At 42.4% G+C, this 20567-nt stretch overlaps 1 protein-coding gene across 3 annotated transcripts in view; it reads left to right on the forward strand.

Annotated features, from left to right (window-relative positions):
• The window catches only part of UBE2H (ubiquitin-conjugating enzyme E2H), a 101993-nt gene extending 81731 nt beyond the window's left edge, over window positions 1-20262 (forward strand). For all 3 annotated transcript variants that reach the window (XM_010831678.1, XM_010831680.1, XM_010831681.1), the window contains 2 exons: window positions 11562-11690; window positions 15938-20262. In XM_010831678.1, the coding sequence (XP_010829980.1) occupies window positions 11562-11690; window positions 15938-16062 (254 nt within the window). In that variant the 3' untranslated portion in view covers window positions 16063-20262. The remainder of the gene's footprint in view (window positions 1-11561; window positions 11691-15937) is intronic.
• The last annotated feature ends 305 nt before the right edge of the window (window positions 20263-20567 follow it).

Raw genomic sequence — 20567 nt, forward strand, 5'->3', positions numbered from 1 at the left:
ACTGCAGCCTACTAGGCTCCTCCATCCATGGGATTTTCAAGGCAAGAGTACTGGAGTGGGTTGCCATTGCCTTTTCCAATCCAACTAGCTAATTATACATTAACTGCCCTCATTTCTAGAAGGCTAATAACAAATCCTATTACCATGTTTTAGCTTGCAATCTTTTAAGGCAAGCAGGGTCATGCCAGGTTTAAACTAGGATGAATGACCTCTAAAGAACACCCAGGTAAGGTGGAAAGTGTTTCGAGATTGATATGACAACAAGGGGAATGTTTTTGTTGAACGAGGGTCTCTTTTATTCCTTCTGATCTGTGTAGTAGCATTCATTTCATTCTGCAGATCTCTGCAGTTTAAAGACATTATTGGGAGGGGATGTAATTAGGCAGTGGATGAAAGATGATTTTCTAAGATAGCAGAATGCTTTAAAACATTCCATGTTATAAAACTACACCTCTGATCAGTGACCTGGTGATCTGACACTTGGCAGAATGTATCTGGTATTCCTCCAGGTTTTAATTAGCACCCTGTGTCCTTGACATTGCTCTTTCCCACATATGACAGGAATACTTGTTTTTAGCTTGGAATGCTTAAAAGTGTAATGCTTTCAATAATGAGATTAAGTATATCATGAATATTTCAAAAATTCTTCAAGTGTTTATTAATTCTTACTAATTCCTACTAATTCTGTGTAGAAGGTATGAGGAGGGAAGTTGCTTTTTTGCATGCATGAGACCTTATTCTATCTTTAAAATATCCCCATGGACTAACATGGGTTTCCCTGGTAGCTTAGCTGGTAAAGAATCTGCCTGCAGTGCAGGAGTTTGGGAAGATTCCCAAGAGAAGAGAACAGCTACCCTCTCCAGTATTGTGGCCTGGAGAATTCCATGGACAGAGGAGCCTGACGGGCTGCAGTCCATGGGGTTGCAAAGAGTCAAACATGACTGAGTGACTTTCATTTTCATGGTCTAACACGAGAACACGCATAAATCTAATGAGTTCAGACCTTTCCTATTTATCCACACAGGAGACCCTCTCAGTAAAGTGATTGGATACATTCTTGAGTATGTCATCTAGCATTTTGGTGTGCCGGATATAGTATTCCATTAAAGCATGTTAGCATTTGGTGTACTAAATACAAACCTTGTGGCCAGCTGGTTCTGTGCCACAGTACCACAGCAGGTCTTCATAGTAATCTGCTTCAGTTTGCCACATATGTGCCCTCAAACAGCTATAGAAATAGGCTTTCCATATTAAGTTAGGTTCGTGTTAGTTAGAGAATGTTTCATCTTAAAGCCACTTCTTTTTTCAAGTCCTCCTACCTATCTGAGGGCATTCCTCCTGATTGGCGTTAGTATTCACAGACTGTAAGCAGAAGGAAAAGTTTAAAAAAACTCAAATCCATCATTAGTAGTACAGCTTCTTAGGAGCTGACAAGAGTAGAAAAGTCAAGATCTATTAATTAACCCCAAATTCTTAAATAACCTGAGGAAACCTGGAAATTGTATTTGCCCTGATTCAATCTTACAAATGTTGACTATCTGTATGTTAGTGTGTTTTTATACATACAGATACCACCCACCTACCCCCTCCCCCCCAAAGAAAAAAACTTGAGTAAGCAAAATGGAATTTTATGGTTGGCTTTTTTTTGAGCATATAACTGTAAATCCATAGCTTACTTAGCAATATGTTGAATTAATTCTTCATAAGATAAGCAGAGTCAGTCAGTGGGGTTTTAAAAGGTCAGCTGCTGATTTTCTCTGGCAAATCAAGGATAACATAGCTTTAATTCCCTGGTGATCTCAACTTATTTAGCCATCAGCTTCAACTATAATGGCCTAAAGCCATGGAAAGAGGAGGTCACAGAGTCGAGAGTCCTAAGCCACCAGAATCTATTCCCTGTTGCTTTTGCCCATCTTTTTACCTCTCTGATTGTAAGGGGTACTTTTCCTTTTTGACTCTTCTTTTAGCCCTGCTTCCTATTGAATTACAAAACAGTTAAACACCTTAGGGAGTTGTGGCTAACTCAGTGACTCTCAGCTTGGGAAGCCAGGGGTCCTTCTCTTGGAGGGAGAGGGTCAGTAAAATATAAGTTTGTTTGGATAACATGCTTCTGGAATACAAATTACTGTAGGAAAAATGAGAGGAACTTGCTCTTGATGGGAAATAACCTGAGTGATTGTTTTAAGGACATGTTCTCTGGTTCCAAAGGCTAGCGTTTGGAGACTGGAAGGTTGAAGCCAGAGATGGTTGTCCTGATGCAGATCTAGAAAGATAGACTGGGAGACTTCCCTGGGGGTCTAGTGGTTAGGACTTGGCGCTTTCACTACCATGGCCCGGGTTCAATCCCTGATAAGGGAATTAAGATCCCAAAACTGCGTGGTGTGGCCAGAGAGATACATTGGACTTGATATAGTTACATGCCAGGGAAAATAGAAGAGGAACTAGAGGCATTTCATTAAGGTAAATAGTGAGTCTGGAAAATTGATTGAATACATGGAATAAAGGGGAAAAAGCTAACCAAGGTCCTTCCAGAGGTTTAGAGCAGTCAACGTAGGTATTAGGAGAAAGGCATATTCAGGGAAATAATTGTAGGCCATGTCGAGTTTAAGACCAGAAATGTAAAAGATGGTTTGGTAGTTATCAGCATAGACTTAATTTCTTTAAAATTGTGAGATGATGAACTTCCTGGAATAAGAGTGTAAAATACACTCTTTATATTAATACAAAGACCACAGAATTCACATAGCTGTGCAGGTGGCTGATGTCTTTCCAAACAAGTTTTTCTGTGTGTTGTTTGTTTAGCTTGAATAAGAAGGAACCCAGGGCCTTGGGCATCTGAAGGATGGTGAGAAAAGCGGGCATGAGAGGTGGCATTGGAGAATGGAGGCGGGCTCTTACGGTTGGTGGTACCTGTCCATGACTGTGCTGTACAGTGGTGGTATTTTCTGAGTCACAGCATTTTGGATGTTAAATATGAAAAACAGACGAAGATTATGATGTTTAGGTCTCTAAGAGGACTGCCTGCTTGGTAATTGTGGTTCCTGGTGGGGCTGACCACGTCAAGCTTTGGCATCCACAGGGTTTTAACCTGAAGATAGCAGCATGCTTTACAAAAGTTTCCATTTTAATGTTCAAAGGAAATAGAGGCAGAAGAAATAACTTATGGTCACTGGTTCATAAACAGCCAAGAATAAAACGTGAGATACGTGATTCATCCTCTCCTGTGTGTCTTCTGCCTTAAGCCACGTACCCATCTTTTTGTGAGTCACCTGGAGTAGGGTGGCTTTACTTTAAGAATTGGTACATTTTTGTGCGTGTGATTCATTTTAATTTTTAATACATATCACTTGAGGGATACAGGTAACTGAAACTTCTTCTGGGAAGATGGCATATTTGTATTAATACTTTAGTCTAAATTAATATTTTGGTGCAGTTCAAAGACTATTTTACAATCATTTTTAGAGATGTGCTGGGGTCCAGCCCTGGTGGATCCAGGGAATTCGAAGCGGGGACGGTGTCAGCGAGGATCAGGAAACAACTGCTTAATTAAATGTTAATTAAGGATATAAAGAGTAATAGAATAAGGATAGCTCAGTGAGGAAATTCAGTGGAGAAAAGAGGCTGAATAATTCAGCCAGAAGGTGAGAGAAAGAATGACATGGGGAGACCAAGTTTCGGTGAACAAGGCCCGCACTTTATTTTCCGAAATAGTTTTTATACCTTAAGTTATGCATAGAGGATAATGGGGGAAGGGGTAGAGTCATGCAGCAAGCCAGGCTTTCTTCCTGCAAACTTATCATATGCAAAAGCTTAGGTGATTTGCATCATCTTCTGGCCCAGAGGCCTGTTAACATTTTAAGACCCTTTCTTCAGAAAACTTTTTTTTCTCTAAAGGTGATAAGTCAAGCGCCACCCTCCAAAAGCATTAGATAAAGTTGCATTCCTACAGAGCAAAGGTGTGGTGGGCTATAACAAGAAAAAGAATTAACTCAAGTGTCCCAGGTTACAAACATTAAAGCTACTATTTACACCAATTATATTAATCAATACACTGCCAGGGACACAGCAGGTAAGGGATATGGAAACTTAGCAGCAAACATTGGCCCAAAAAGTGAAAATCCTTCACCAATACAATTTCTAATCAATCTTTTAATTACTCAAAGGAATCTGTGTTTAGACAGTTTAGAACATCTCATGCCTCTCACAGTTGGGAGGCTCTGAGCAATCACATGTGGCTGGAAAAACCTATTCAGGCAAACTAGAGGATTTCCAAAGGAGTTTGTAGGTTGAAACACTGTCACACCCAGGAATTAACTGGAGCTGTAAGCTAACTCTTGTTTCAGAGAGAGGTAGTGGGGGACAGCCCCCGTACAGTCTGAGGGTGTAGGTGAAAGCACAAAGCAGAAAGTAGGCAGACTCTGGTTTTGGGGGTAGATGCTCGAGAATTTCCAGGGAGACTCCTGAGGCTTGATCCCGCCTTTGCGTATGCCAAGCCTCCTTCCTCAAGACCTTTGCCAGGGGCGGAGCTCGCTCCCCGCAGATATATATTTCTTGTAAGGAATTGTGGTATTATACTTCTCTTTTTGCAGATGAAGAAATTGAGATGCAGAGAGGAAGAGACCTGCCTTTCCTACTTATAGTTTTTGGAGTGCTTCCACTTGGAGGAAGTGATGGTGATAGCAGTGTGCAGGGAAAAAAAAATGATGAGAGGGTCAGGGAGGGCCTCTAAATTAGAGCCTCTGCAGCAGCTTAGCTGCCAAGACCTAAACATTTTCTTGAGCTGAAGAACCCACCAGCACATAACTGTTTTCATTTGGTCATTGCGGGTAGGGTAGGTGGTGCATTTCTGTACACATATCACACATGCTGATGCCAACCAATCCTAAATCAGAATCCCTAGGGTACATAGGAAAAACTCCATGGGTAATTCTAATGGATGGACATCCAGGACCTAGACTCGCTGAAGAATCATTGCTCTAGACCAAGTTGGGTAACTGCTGCTTTTGGTGAGAGATCAGTATGATTTGAGTGTTTTTAATAATTCGGTTCAGTCACTCAGTCGTGTCTGACTCTTTATGACCCCATGGACTGCAGCACGCCAGGCTTCCCTGTTCATCACCAACTCCCAGAGCTTGCTCAAATTCAAGTCTGTCCTTCAAGTTGGTGATACCATCCAACCATCTCATCCTCTGTCGTCCCCTTCTCCTCCTGCCTTCAATCTTTCCCAGCATCAGGGTCTTTTCCAATGAGTCAGTTCTCAGGTGGCTAAAGTATTGGAGTTTCAGCTTCAGCATCAGTCCTTCCAATGAATATTCAGGACTGGTTTCCTTTAGGATGGACTGGTTTGATCTTCATGCAGTCCAACGGACTCTCAAGAGTCTTCTCCAACACCACAGTTCAAAAACATCAGTTCTTCAGTGGACAGCTTTCTTTATGGTCCAACTCTCACATCCATACATGACTACTGGAAAAACCATAGCTTTGACTAGATGGACCTTTGTTGGCAAAGTAATGTCTCTGCTTTTTAATATACTGTCTAGGTTGGTCATAGCTTTTCTTCCAAGGAGCAAGCACCTTTTAATTTCATGGCTGCAGTCACCATCTACAGTGATTTTGGAGCCCAAGAAAATAAAGTCTGCCACTGTTTCCATTGTTTCCCCATCTATTTGCCATGAAGTGATGGGACCAGATGCCATGATCTTAGTTTTCTAAATGAGTTTTAAGCCAGCTGTTTCGCTCTCTTTCACTTTCATCAAGAGGCTCTTTAGTTCTTTTTCACTTTCTGCCATAAGGGTGATGTCATCTGCATATCTGAGGTCATTGATATTTCTCCCTGCAGTCTTGATTCCAGCTTGTGCTTCATCCAGCCTGGCATTTCTCATGATATACTCTGCATATAAGTTAAATAAGCAGGGTGACAATATATAACCTTGATGTACTCCTTTCCCAATTTGGAAGCAGTCTTTGTTCCATGTCAAGTTCTACCTGTTGCTTCTTGGCCTGCATACAGATTTCTCAGGAGACAAATCAGGTGGTCTGGTATTCCCATCTCTTGAAGAATTTTCCACAGTTTGTTGTGATCCACACAGTCAAAGGCTTTGGTGTAGTCAATAAAGCAGAAGTAGATTTTTTCTGGAACTCTCTTGCTTATAATTAAATATGGCTATAAACCATTAGTTTATATGCCTAAACTGAGCTATATGGCTTCCCTGGTGACTCAGATGGTGAAGAATCTGCCTGCAGTACTGGAGACCTGGGTTCAGTCCCTGGCTCGGGAAGATCCCCTGAAGGGAATGGCTACCCACTCCAGTATTCTTGCATCAACTCAATGGACATGAGTCTGAGCAAACTCCTGGAGATAGTGAAGGACAGGGAAGCCTGGTGTGGTGCAGTTCATGGGGTCACAAAGAGTCGGACATGACTAAGTGACTGAACAACAGAACTGAGCCTATGAAGGTAGTAATATTGTTTACATTAATACTGTAAGATCATGCTGAAGACTCAGTCCTAATGGACTGCATTTTGTTAAGTGCTGATTTAGTTCAAGGGAAAAGGAAAACTGTTTGCTCATCATAAACCATACTTCTCAGGGATCTTGGGACTTGCTTTAAAAATTAAGGTATCCAGTAATGGAGCCAGATGACTGTAATCTCTAGATTGGGTGATCCATGTCTGGCTCTCTCCCTTTCAAAAAGTGAAAGGTCAGTGTTTTTTGAAAGACTTTGGAACTGATCAAAGTTTTTTATTATTAACAGTTCTAGGGGAAAAAAATTTTATTATGATGGATTTTTCCAAAGATGAGTATCTTTATTTGATACTTGGTTTATGGTTTACGTCTCTCCTGCCAAAATATTTCTCTTGAAGATATTGTGCACATCTGCATGTTTGAGAGATGTTTCTTTGGGGAGGGCCCTCTCAGTGGTCAGCCGCTCTGACAGCCGCTCTCAGGAGTGCTTTGCTGCTTTGCAGTGGCCGTGGCCGCAGCATCTTGGCCTCCAGAAGCTGCCATCGTCCCCAAAACTGGGCTGCATACTTTCCCTTTTCTTTTCTTCTGTCTTTAGAGGTGTGACTAAGCACCTCTGTAAAATGGACCAAACGTATATTAATATAGGAAGACAACAGACACAAGAAGGAAAAAGCAGTAATTGTTCTTTTATTTGTTTGGAACAAATACATAGGCAAAGCCATCTGTTGATAGCTTGAAAAACTTTAAAAGTAGTGGGGAAGGGTATAAAGTCTTTCCTGGAACACGTGAAACACCTAGTTATATGAGACATGTTGTCTGCAATATTTCTCAAGTCCTGAAACACTTTTGAACTTACAAAGAGTAAAATCTTCAAGGTTTTGTTTTGTTTTGTTTTTTTCCATTTGATAGGAACATTCAGCTGTTACTCTTCTGGGGGCGGCGCCTAGAATGCTCATGTGGCAGGAGAGGCTCCCGGTTTACTATGTGTGTGTATCTGTGAGTGGCCATGACTCCTTCCTGGGGCTGGGCTACTCGAAGAAACAGCTGACAGTTCAACCAAGAAGCTCCTGAACATTCTCTGCTTAGAGACCATCCTGTTGGCCTTGAACATACAAGAAAGAAAACCTTCAGGGAGGGGGATGGCCAGGGATGTAGGGAGCTTGTGCCATCATGGTTGGGAACAACGTTCCTTTAATCCACTAACAGAAGCAGCATAGTGCAAAAGCCCAGGTTTGAAACCCAGTCCCATGGACACCTAACCCCTCTTTGCCTCATTTCCCCTGTATGTAAAATGGAGATGGTAATGGTGCCTACCTCATTGGCTGTAGTGAAACGAAGAGTATGTATGTAAAGTGTTTACAGGGCCTGGCTTGTAGTAAGGGCTGTGTAAGTGTGAACTCTTACTGCCCGTACTATTACCGTTACTATCATTAGTGTTATTGTAACTCTTCACTGTGCTGGGATCTTGTTTAAGCTGTAAAGCTCGAGGTTCACACCCCTTGTTTTTTTTCCCAGTTTGCTTGGTGCTAAGTCACTTCAGTTGTGTCCAACTCTGTACGACCCTATAGGCTGCAGCCTGCCTGACTCCTCTGTCAATGGGATTCTCCAGGCAAGAATACTGGAGTGGGTGCCCTCCCTCCAGGGGATCTTCCTGACCCAGGGATCAAACTCACATCTCTTATGTCTACCTGCATTGGCAGGTGGGTTCTTTAGAGCACCTCCTGGGAAGCCCAGTCCAGGGGATCTTCCCAACCCAGGGATCAAACCCAGGTCTCCCGCATTGCAGGCAGATTCTTTACCATCTGAGCCACCAGGGAAGCCCATGAATACTGGAGTGGGTAGCCTATCCATTCTCCAGGGGATCTTCCCATTCCAGGAATCGAACCAGGGTCTCCTGCATTGCAGGCAGATTCTTTACCAGCTGAGCTACCCGCAAAGCTACCCTTAATTTGCCTACCTTTTAACATTTTCTACCATTGCCTTGATAACCCACCTACTAAAGGATAAAGAGAGGAAAAAATTTTTCAGACTTGTCATATTTTATTAAATGTTTTAAACATATGTAAAAGTAGAAAGTACATATTTTAGGCAAATGGCTATTTTTAAAGGTTAAAAAAAGGTAAAGTGTTATTTGAAGTGTGAAAAGTAGAAATTACAAGCCTGTTGTAATTTGACATAACTTTAAAAATATTCTTGTGCATCATACTGAGTACCTCATTGTAACTCTAGAGAACATAATATTCTACAGACTTTCTCTATTCAGTATTAGAACATAAGCATTTTTCTCTGTCCCTGAGCTTTACAAATAGTTTTCAATGATTTCGTACCATCAGTTGGTTTATTAAATATGTTGCTTCCTTAAAAAAAAAAATAGCAGTGAAAAATCCTGCTGGACGGTTGGGGCTATCTTGGAGGATCATTTTGGTTTTCTTTTTTGACTAAGGATATCCACATTTGTTTTCTGGTATGTGAGAATTGTACTGTAATGTGGTTCTTTGGAAAGTTAGCCTCATCAGTAATACCGAGTCCCTAACTTGGGGTTGAAGGTAAACCTGCTCTGCGTCAGTGTCTGTACATGAGAATAGGACTGTGCTAGGGGTTTCCCTATTGGCTCAGATGGTAAAGAATCCGCCTGCAGTGCAGGAGACCCCAGGGCCAACCCCTGGTTGGGAAGATGCTCTGGAAAAGGGGATGAATGGCTACCCACTCCAAAATTCTTGCCTGGAGAATTCCATGGACAGAGGAGCCTGGTGGGCAGGGTCCATGGGGTCACAAAGAGTTGGATACGACTGTCTGACTAATACACTTGGCCATCATGGGACTCTCCATAGATCACTCTCCAGACCTGAGTTGTCCAATATGGGATCTACTAGCCACATGTTATTTAAATTAAGGAGAATTAAATAAAATGAAAAACTAAGTCCTCACAGTCAAACCAGCTATATTTCACGTGCTTAGTAGCCACGTTTCTAGTGGCTACCATATTAGTAGCAGATCCAGAACATTGTCATCATCGCAGAAAGTTCTGCTGAATAGTGCAGTTATAGGCTTTGTTTTGTTTTTCTGTTTCTTGTTTTATTGCAGTATAATTGACATATGACATTTCAGATGTACAACATGATTTAATGTTTTTATACATTTGAGAAATGATGACTGCATTAAGCCTAGTTAATGTCAGCCACCATACATACTAAATGAAAGCATTTTTTTTCTTGTGATGAGAACTTCTAAGATCCCCTCTCTTAGCAACTTTCAAATATGCAATCCAGTACTGTTAACTGTAGTCACCGTGCTGTGCATTACATTCCCAGGACTTGTTTACTCCATAGCTGAAAACGCATGCCTTTGACACCCTTCGCCGTTTTGCCCGCCTCACCTCCACTGTCTCCGGCAGCCACCAGTCTGTTCGCTATTTGTTTCTTCCTCTTTCTTTTTTTTTTTTGAGATTCCACATGTGAAACCATACAGTATTTCTTTGTCTGAATTATTTCACTTAACATAATGCCATTCCAGTCCATCCATGATGTCATAGAGTTTTTTGAGTGCTCAGCTTTTTAACCTTATAACGACAAGGACAATCTGCTTCTTGTAGGATTTTTCTAGAGCAGAGGTCAGCAAACGTTGGCTGCCTGATTTTGTATGTAAAGGTTTATTGGCACACAGCCACACCCATTTGTTTATCAGTTATCTATGGCTTCTTTTGTGCTACATGGCAGAGCTGAGTGTTAAGTAGCTATGACTGACCAAGTGTGGCCCACCAAGCCTAAACTAGTATTTGCTCTGGCCCTTTTTGAAAGTTTGCTGACCCCTTTTATCTAGACCAGGGTGTTTCACTGTTGACATTTTGGTCCCAGATAATCATCGTGGAGGGCTGCCCCGTGCACTGTATTGTAAGACGTTTCAGCAGCATCCCCGGCCTCTGGCCACTAGATGCTAGTGGCACCCCAGCCTCCCCTACTTCTTCCCCCACACAGTTGTGACAACCAATGATTTCTCTAGACATTGCTAAAGTGGCCGCTGGGAAGCAAAATCACCCCTGGCTGGGAATCACTAAAGTGACATGGCTTGACAAAACATTCACTTATAATACTGCATGAGAGCACCCACTCTAAAACAAAATCCATGAAAAAAGCAGAATAAATTGAAAAGTAGTTCTTATGCTACTATTCTTCAGCATTCCCTCCAGAAACAGAAATGTTTTTTATAAAACATGGTGACTAACTTAGAGTGGGCAAAGAGATGGAAGTGCTAAGGTTCCACAGTCCACTGTCTGCTAACTGAGCAGCGAACAGGATGGAAGTCAGAGCATCTCTAAAGTTACGTGGCTGTGCTAAGAAGTTTTCAAGGCCTGCTTCCTTCATAAAGCGCTAGGTAACCGCAGGGTTTTGTTGCTTTTGCTGTGAATGTAGATGTCATCCATGTACACCCAGCACCTCATGCTGAATCTGGCAAGGAGGGAGTTAATAATGTTTATTTAAGTGAGTATTAATAAAAGGAGGAAGTTGGTACTTACCTGTCTTACAATGGTTTATGATTTTAAATGGTCCATATAGGTTCCTACCCTCATTGCCCAGAATAATTGAAAAACTGATTATATTTACCTCCATTAGAAGTTAGGAGAATTGAAGTAAGTGTCAAGGCCCATAATATTGTATTCAGTTTTTATAAGACCTGGTGCTTGAATACTTTTCAGAATGGGGATTTCCAAAATCATAGAAAATGTCGATGCTAAGAAATTAACTGCTCACTTTGTAAGAATGTAGAGTGCTTATACGGTGTTGGGGTACAAGTTTTAATAAACCTTGTAGTATTTCTGAATTCACAGTTTACAGAGTGGAGTGAATTAGAATTGGGACAGTTGCCTTTCATAGAGAATATCAAGTGTACCTTGATCTGTTTCTTCAAATTAAATTTTAAAATTGGTGTTGAAACGAATATGTAATATAAGTCACATGTAATAGACCACAGTTCTATGGAAAATTCCCATGTAGTTAAATATGTTGGAAGGTAAGAAGCTTTGACTGCTGAAGTCAAGTGAGTCTCAGGTGAGCTTGGCATACTTGACGCACATGGCATGCTTCTGTTTGTTTTTCAGATCTTACCAATATATTTGAGTCCTTCCTGCCCCAGTTGTTGGCCTATCCCAACCCCATAGATCCTCTCAATGGTGACGCTGCAGCTATGTACCTCCATCGACCAGAAGAATACAAGCAGAAAATTAAAGGTAAGGCAAATAGCTTAGCCTGGAGACAGAAGAACTTAAGTCTGTTAGGTGTTCATCATTAAAAACCCTTCTTAGTTACTCATAATTTTTCTCAGGCCTAAAAAGAGACAGCTCTGGGCTGAAGCAGAGCTCACTACCCTCTGTAGCTTCAAGGGCCTGAGACACCTTTAAAAAGCGGAAGGTTTCAAAGAAGAGGAGAAAGCAGAGTAACAAAGGATGAGGAAGTGGAGACTTACCAGTTGGGTAGAAGCAGACATAACCCTGCTAGAAATCCCTGTGACCCCCTATCGGAAAGAACTTTTGCCTTCACTTGCTTCTTCTTGTCTTGTAATTTAGAAAATTTACTTGAGGGTAAAGTATTAATTGAAAGGCATAATCTCACATTTTTGAAATACATGAAATCATCTTGGCCTTTCAGGACATCAGTTAACTTTGAGAGTTGGGGAATAATTATTGAATTCATCATTAGCCTTTTTTTTTTATTATATCATTTTACCCGTTGATTAAAAATTACCCAACTACCCAAGAACTCTTTTCTTGTTCCCATACTGGCTTGCTTGCATTTGGGGAAGTTTACATCTAAGGTACTTTTCTCTCTGCTGCAGGGATTTGTCCCAGTGCTTTAGTGCTGTGGATTTTTCTATCAAAACTTGAGAATGTGCTGTTGAAGCTGAGATCTGTGCCAGTGGTAGTGGCTCATCCTTCAAGACTTAGAATCCTGTTTTCCCGTTCTTAAGCGTACGTGCGAACGGGACACGAGTCTCATTAGAATGAAGGTGGGGTTGTGAGAGAGCCGCTAAAGCGACACACTGGGTTACTGGCATTCATCACATTCTTTTGTCTCTTAGATGTTTGAGAACTGTCGTAGTGGAAGGTCTAGATACATAAAGTTCTACAAGAAAGGAGAGGCCTTCAAAGTCCATGAAAACAGGCTCTTAACAAATGGCAGGCATTGGTTTTTACCCAGTTTTTAGCTTGACTTGTTCATCTGCAGAGCTGCTCAGAATAGGAGCTTCTGCAAAGTGGCCAGCCCCTCTGAGTACATTTGCAAGCGATGGCAGTAGAAATAATTTGAGAGCCCAGAATGCATAGGTGTTCAGTCTCAAATGTGAAAGTATGAGACAGATGGGCTCATCTGGGGCTATTTGTTGAACAGTATTTTTCCTTCGTTTTCTCATTCTTCCCTAGTCTCTTAGGGTATTTGGTACTTTGTGTTGAAATAAAATACAAATAAATCTACTCTCATTAACTTACCTAAGTCTCAAGTGCTTTGCCAATTAATATCTAATTTATGTAGCCAGAATATTGACATAGCTAAAGAAACATATATTTCAAGAAAACATGTTTTTCCTTTTCAACCAGATAAAATTCTGTTACGAGACTGTATTATTTTGACATAAGAATCACTTAGTGTCTGCAACCCACAGATATCTCTGCCGAGCATATTTCTATAGTTCTTACAGTCATTATGCCTCTCTGTTTAGCACTTTTCCCGTTTTAGTACATATCTGCTATAGGAACCTAACTTCCTTTTTTTATCTTTGAGCAGCAAGCTCCAGCTTAGGGGGCTCTAGATCCAAAACATTAGTCTCACTTTGTGTTCCTTAGTAACCTGAGAAGATCATGACTACCAGACCTGAGCGCACCCCAGCTTCCTACTGTACCTTCATACATATATATATTTAAAGGTATATATATATATTTATAGGTATATAAATTTACCTTATATATCCCCATCTTTTCTGGTTCCTCCTATAGGAACATAGGAGATCCTGTCTTATTTCTCAGACCCAGTCCCCCCACCAACATGATCTTGTTCTCCATTTATCCCCTTCCTCTTAGCACTGTTAGTCTTCCTCCTCCTCCTGGTTCCCCACCATCCCCAGACTGTCAGAGGTCTCCCCGTGTCAAAAGCCTTCTTCTGCTCCTGTGGACTCCTTTAGAGTCCTGCTGTTTATTTCCCTTAATTTTCAAACTTCTCGGTTCCTTCCCTGAAACTCATGGAGTCTAGCTTTAGCTTCTCTTCCTCTCTTCTGCTAAATCTGTGACCTCCTCTCTTCTTAATCATTTGGGTTTTTCTCAAGACACATTTCCCTCCCTGCAGCTGTGGTATTTTTACAAACCCTTGCCTTTCTGAGAACTTTGCCCATCCCAGACTTCCATTCGGTGTCTCTGTTCACCGCTCCACTCCACCTACCCATTAGGAAGCTAATTCACCCCTTACTGCTTCAGTCAGCGTAGGTAAGTGTAACCTTTCTTACCGTGTGCATGATTCATAGTTAGTTGGTGCTGTTTTATCTTGTAGATACTGAACTGTCTGTAGGACGGGGCACCACTGGAGCTTTCTGAAGAGTTTCGGATACCCAACTGTATCTGCTTCCGTAGTTGGTCAGAGAGTTTTCAACCATGCAGAAAAGCAGAATAACTTAACTATGTACCCACTATCCAACTGTAGCAAAACCTGTACCTTTTGCCTTGTTTGCTTCAGATTTTTTAAAAGAAAAAACAAACGTAGTTCTGTCTGAATGTGTCTCGACATCCCCGCCACTTCCTCCTCCCCATGCTTGGGGCAGGGCTGTCTACGCCTTTCCCCTGGGGTGGCATCTCCTGTGCTGCTTCAAGGAGCTGCTTGAAGGTTCAGGGCAGATACTGCCTTCCTGGCTCTCCAGGATCACAGTCCCTTCCTCCCGCATCCCTTTGCCTGGCACTGAACCCCCTACCTAACTGCTTTTTTGTGTGTCTCCTGCTCATCAGTGACCTTGCTCTGCATTTCTCTGTCTCCTGAAAAGCCTCCTCCCAGTAAGCCCTTAATACAGGATGGTCTCCTTGAATGCACTGATAGTGTGGAATTACAGTGTCCGAGAGCAATGTCACTATGCAGCAACTTCTTTCTACAAAGAAACAAAATAGCCAGCCCATCAGAGAGTAAAAATAAAATTTCTAAGACTTTAGTAAACGTTTCTCTCACACTAAGAAGAATTAAGGCAGATTCCTACCTAGCCAGGGGCTTTTGAAATCCTGTTTTCAGCATGAAATTTCATTGTAATGAATCTGTAGGGGTGTAAGTCAGAACCCTGCAAACTTTTTCTGTTAAGGCCCAGATTTGGTCACATACGGTCTCTGTCACATACTCTTCTTTCTTTTCTTTTATTTTTTTTTAAAACAATCCTTTGAAAATATAAACAATACTTTTCCCTGGCCCTGCACCGAATCATTCAGACTTGGCCCATTTACCTTCTCTCCTCACCGCCACCACTCCGGAGGGGGAACAGCCAGCATACGGACGTGAGGACGTGTTTTTCTGGGTGGGAGTCTGTCCTGCCCTTTCACATTATGCGTAGGCTGTTTACTTGAAAACCGTCTGCACCTGGAGCTTTTAGGAAAAGTTTGTTTATTCAAACTTCTTAACATTTTTTGAACCAGCAGATTCAGCCTAGGCTACAACAACGTAAATCTTCAGGTAAATAAATGAATAAGTGGTGAAGTCACACTCAGGCTCTCTGTGTCCCCAGATAGCAGCTCATTCCTGAGCAGATCGAGAGACTGTTTTCACCCGCTGCTTCAAAACCTGACAGGCAGGATCTGTTTAGACTAAAACCTACTTCTAAAATAATAGATTTGGGCTGACTGTAATTACATAACTGCAACCCTAAAAAATGATGGGGGATTTCCTTATACATGACTATGAAATCATAATTAGCCCTGTTCTGTCCGGGGAAGGGGGGAGCGGTGAATAGTTTTATGAATATAGGAAGTAAAAAGAAAGTGTGGGGTTTGCATTTCCCTGGTCCACCAAGTTGGGAGGAGTGCAGCCATATCAGTAGACAGCAAGGAGAGAGGGAGAGCACCCTGGCTGGAGGACAGGGTCCGGGACGTGTGCCAGCTGTCCTGAGCCTTGCTGCCGATGCCAGCGGTGGTCAGCTATCTCCTACATGCCCACGGGGGAGGTGATGGCCCACGGGAGACTTGAGGGTGGTGCAGTGTCTACTCCCCTGCAAATCAAGTGTTCAGCTCTGCCTCTCTCACCAAGGGGGCAAAATGCATAACATCCAAAGACATCTCCCTGTGCAATTTTCCCCTTTGCTTATAGTCTAGTGACTGTAATAACTGTCATCTTTGTCTGTCTGTCCCCCCACCCCTGCAGCACAGGGAGAGCGTGAGGCTCCCTTGGACTCAGCAGCTTTGGGGGTCACTGAAGCACGTGCCCGCCCGCTTACTGTGTTTTCTCTTCCCCACCCCCTGTGCAGAGTACATCCAGAAATATGCAACGGAGGAGGCACTGAAAGAGCAGGAAGAGGGCACTGGAGACAGCTCATCGGAGAGTTCTATGTCTGACTTTTCGGAAGACGAGGCCCAGGATATGGAGTTGTAGTAGAAAAAGCACCTGCTTTTCAGAAAGACTATTATTTCCTAACCATGAGAAGCAGACTATAATATTCATATTTAAACAAAGCAATTTTTTTTATTACTAAACAAGGTTTTTATGAATAATAGCATTGATATATATATATTATATATCACCCTTTAGATCTTGATTTCTTGGTCATTTCTCAACCTGAGGTGCATAGCATATTCCCACATTCCATTTTGGTAGCAATATGCGGTCCGAATGCATGCATTGATAAGTCCATTTGGCCAAGTCAGCCTGTGTGCTACTGAACTGTCAAAAGGAATAGCCGCTCTGATAGATAGGCCTGAGTCAAAATAACAGGAAAAAGTTGCTTCTTTTATTGATGGTTCCAAAGAAACAAACCAAAACCAACCAGCTCTCGGACGTGAAGATAGAATAGTGCTTTTTCAAAACGGAAAGGAAAAAATTGGGGAGGAAAAGGCCTGCTGTGGGAGCATTTAGAGCCAGCCACGTTAGGATCAGAGCTGCTCCTTCCTGTGCATCCCAGGTGGCCCCACTTCTGTGGAGTAACAATATAAAACAGGGAGCTCATTGGAGTATTGAAACTTAAAACGATTTTTTTCGACTTGGATTTTAAGTACATTTTTATATGTAGATTTCTGCCCTTCTTGCTACCAGGCCCTGCAGCCACAAGTGTTTTGTGTTTTTTTGCTTTGGAGAACCTTTTGGAAATGGTTTTGCTGAATCTGATTATTTTTTCTTTGGGGTAGAACTTATATTCCAGACCATTTTTTGAGAGGACAGGACAGGAGGAGAAAAGTGACTGGGAAGAAGTTTCCTCTCCTGCGGCAGAGTCTGCCCTCATCGTGCTGTTGGCCACTGTCAGACCGCTGCCCTGGACTAAGAGCTTTAACTTTGAGGGTGCTCGTGGGGGGTTTTGTTTCAAGGTTTCGGGTTGTTGGTGGTGGTTTTTTTTTTTTCTTTTTTTAAATTTTGGTGTGTGTGCGTGTGTGTGCATCGTGCTTAGGTTGCACATTTAATCTTCACCTTCCAAGAGATGGCCTCCCCCTTGGACAGCCGCTCAGCGGACTGTTAGACTCGGGAGAAGACCCTGCTGGCGGCTGTGCCTCCTGGGTCCTCTTGCTCACGCTTTGACTTTATGTTCCCTTCTGCTGGCACTCTTGACAGTAGCCTGGTCATCATCTGCCTGTGGAAATGGGAAACGGGTATTGTAGACCCAGCACACATTCTAAATTTATAATGAGTAATAATTGGAACAAATAAAGGTTCTTGTACCCAAAGTGACTCTCCATGGGAAAAACAGCTTTTTTTTTTTTTTTTCCCCCTGAGTGAGACTGAATAGGAGGAAAGGATTCAGAAATACGATGTAGAACAGGTTTTGAGGGAAGAGAATTTTCTCTCCTGTGTATGTTAAAAGGAAATCAGACAGTTTCAATGCCTGCTAATCAAATGTTTACTCAGCTAACCATGTGTCCAGGTTGCTGGCAGAGTTTCTTTCAGATCCGAGTGTTGCCTGCTGAATTTGGAGAACTTCAGACAGTAGCTCTGTGGACTTTTGTTTTTTGCCACAACCAATAGGACAATAGCAGAATCAGCCAATCCTAAAATCTTCTAAAGATGATTTTTGAATGTCCTACTGGGAAAGTTTAATCTTTCTTTTTGATGTGTGTTTTTAGTTTTAGAAGTGCTATATTCCACAAGATATGAGTCATTGAGGTTGGAAGATACCCTATCTTTTTTATTCAGAAAGCACAATCAGTCTTTTCTTTGAAAATCTATATAAAGTACAACCTGCTTTTAGCATGATTATTTTCCTGAATAAAAAGCAAATAATTTACTTACGTCAATTACGGGCATGAAGCAAAAGGTTTTCTTTTAAAAAAAAAAAAGTGCAGTTAAGTAGGGCTGTGGTTAGTTCACGTACTGAGTTCTCTCTCTAGCATTTGTGGCTTGTTGGAAGGGTAGTATTAACTATTTAACATGTAATGGTGTACTTTAACTCTTATCTAGCACGTTGTCTTCTCATTACTTCGGGGGAGGGAGGGTCTCTGCTGGCACTAACTTGCTTACCTGCTGAATTAGCAGTTTGCTTGTGCTATAACCGTAATCTGTAGGTGCGACTTAGGGTAGGCTTAAAGTGCTGGGTGGTGATTTGAGTTCAAACAATAAAAAATTGTATTTTTTCAATATTGTATAAACAATAGTGTTCTAATTACCTTTCGGAAAAAAAAAAATAATGTCCAGATAAAAATTGCTTTTAATCTTGTCAGAAAACAAAGAAACAAAACTAGCAGAAGCAAGTTTAGGGAAGGTTCGCGAGCAGTGCCACAGCTCTCCTCCCCAACTTAAATCCATGTTGATCTAACAAAAAGACACCAGCTCGCTGCACTCGAGAGCACCGGCATTAGGAGTCTGGTGGTGCAGAATTTCCCAGTTGGAGATTTGTTGGGGGCGGCTGCAGGGGTTCAGAAGCTGGTACGAGTATGGCTGCAGTGTGTGTGTGTGCACGTGTGCGTGTGCGCCCACCCAAGTCTGTGTGGTGACGGTGCCCTTAGGCTTCTCTGTGAGCACTGGAAGCTCCTGGAATAGCTGCCCGCGTCACGCTGAACCCCCCCGCCTTCTGTTCAAGCCTGTGCTTTCTGGGCACTAACCTGGGTCCCGTGCATGTGTTGGGCTCTGTGTGAAGCTTTTCCTCTCCACGGGGAAACTGCCTTTTGATAAGCTGAACAGACTCCCTTTTTACACTAACTTTTGTCCCTTCCCAGTGCCTGAGAGAGGTAGGAGAGGAAGCTGGAAGAGGGTCTGGCTGTGATTCTGAGGACTCTAGGCCCCCAATAACAGATGGTCAAGTGAGTCTGGAGCAAGGGGTGGTATGACACCAAAAGCTTTTTTCCACGTTGTCCCATCGCAACACTCTTGAGAAGCATCCAGAGCCCCTCAGGAAGGCTGCACATTTTTAAAGGTGGTAGTGGTAGATCAGAGCTGCTTCCGGCAGGTTTCCCTCCCCTTCTTTAGTACCCCTCACTTTTGAAATCCTACCTGGTGGTTTATCAGCACAAAGCATTCTTTGCCCCTGTTCAAATGACTGAGCTCCATCTCTCACCAAACACAACAGATGAGATGGCCGCACCACGGCCCACTGCCCTCCAGCCTCCCCAGCACTGGGGCCTCACGGGCTGCATTTTATGGTAGCCAACCTAGACACTGGCATTTATGCGTTTTCGTCAATTGTATCGCCCTCCTTGAGGTTACTGTGCAGGTTACCAGCGTTTGATATTAGTGAGATAATTATCAGAAGTTGCCATATATCTCTCCAGTACCTAACATTTTTCTTCCACTCCAAAAGCGGTTCTAATTGCCAACAGGCTGATCTAAGCTCCAGAAGAGTATCTCCCTCTGAAGCAATCTTTCTTTCCCCCTCACAAGGCTCCCAGAAGCCCTAGTTGGCCTTGACCTGACACTTCCTTTTTATTAGGCGTCCTGTTGGGGTGGCTGAGAATCATGAAAAACAGATCCTCTGCTAGCCTCCATGATGAAGTTGTTAGACACCAACTTTCTGGGAACTCGTGTTTGATTTTTAAATGGCATGTGACCCTTCTGTGTTCTGGGGACTCAATCAGAAAGGTAAAAGCCATTAACAAAAGTTAGTAAGAGTTTTATTCATCTCATATCTTCCTGCCTGGGTTCACGGCCTTACTGACTGAAATAAAATCATTTCTGATTGGACGCAGACCTGCGTTTCTTTGGACTTCTGAATCCATGTTCATATTTTCTCTGGCCACTGAACACCTTGGAGATTCCATTAGGGACTGGATGGAGTGGAGGCCCATTGGGGAAGGGGTGCAGGTTCTCCACTCACCTGAGGAAAGGCCAGGACTCTCTTAAGTCAGCAAATAATTGTCTTGGCTGTGGGCTTGGGAAGAAATGGCCGTTATTTACTGATTGTATTTGGTACATATTGTGTGATACTTGAAGAGATAAAAGGGATTTACCAGCCCTTAATTGAAATCTAAGCTTTTTATCACTTATTTTTTCCTTGCCCCCTGTCCTCCCTCCCACCTTTCTCCTTGCATTGTGATGATCTAGTGGGCACGTCTGTCAACAGGACAAATGCCTCTTCTGACTATAACCTCTTAATAGTTGTGTATAATGAAAAACTGTAAACTTTTTTTAAATAAAATGTGTATATACCTTGGCAAATGGCTGGACCTTGATCAATAAGATAATAGCCCCTGTGATTACTGATCCCAATTTTTTAAAAAACATCTGCCCTGTTCATCTGGCTCCTTTGAGCAGCAGACATTGACTTTTTTTTTTTTTTTAACTGAGAATTTCTTACAAGGCAGATGACTGGGTTAGTTTGGGAAGGGAGGGTCGTGTGTAGACAGTAGAAGCTGCCTACAGAGCCCTGTCCCTACGCCTGGAGTGTCAGGTGACTACCGGCTATAAACGGGGCTGTCTTTGAGGCTTCTCTACTAACGTCTTGAAAAACCATCTATTCTGTA

Source organism: Bison bison, unplaced genomic scaffold (genome assembly GCF_000754665.1).
Source record: "Bison bison bison isolate TAMUID 2011002044 unplaced genomic scaffold, Bison_UMD1.0 scf7180017864530, whole genome shotgun sequence".
Lineage (NCBI taxonomy): Eukaryota > Metazoa > Chordata > Mammalia > Artiodactyla > Bovidae > Bison > Bison bison.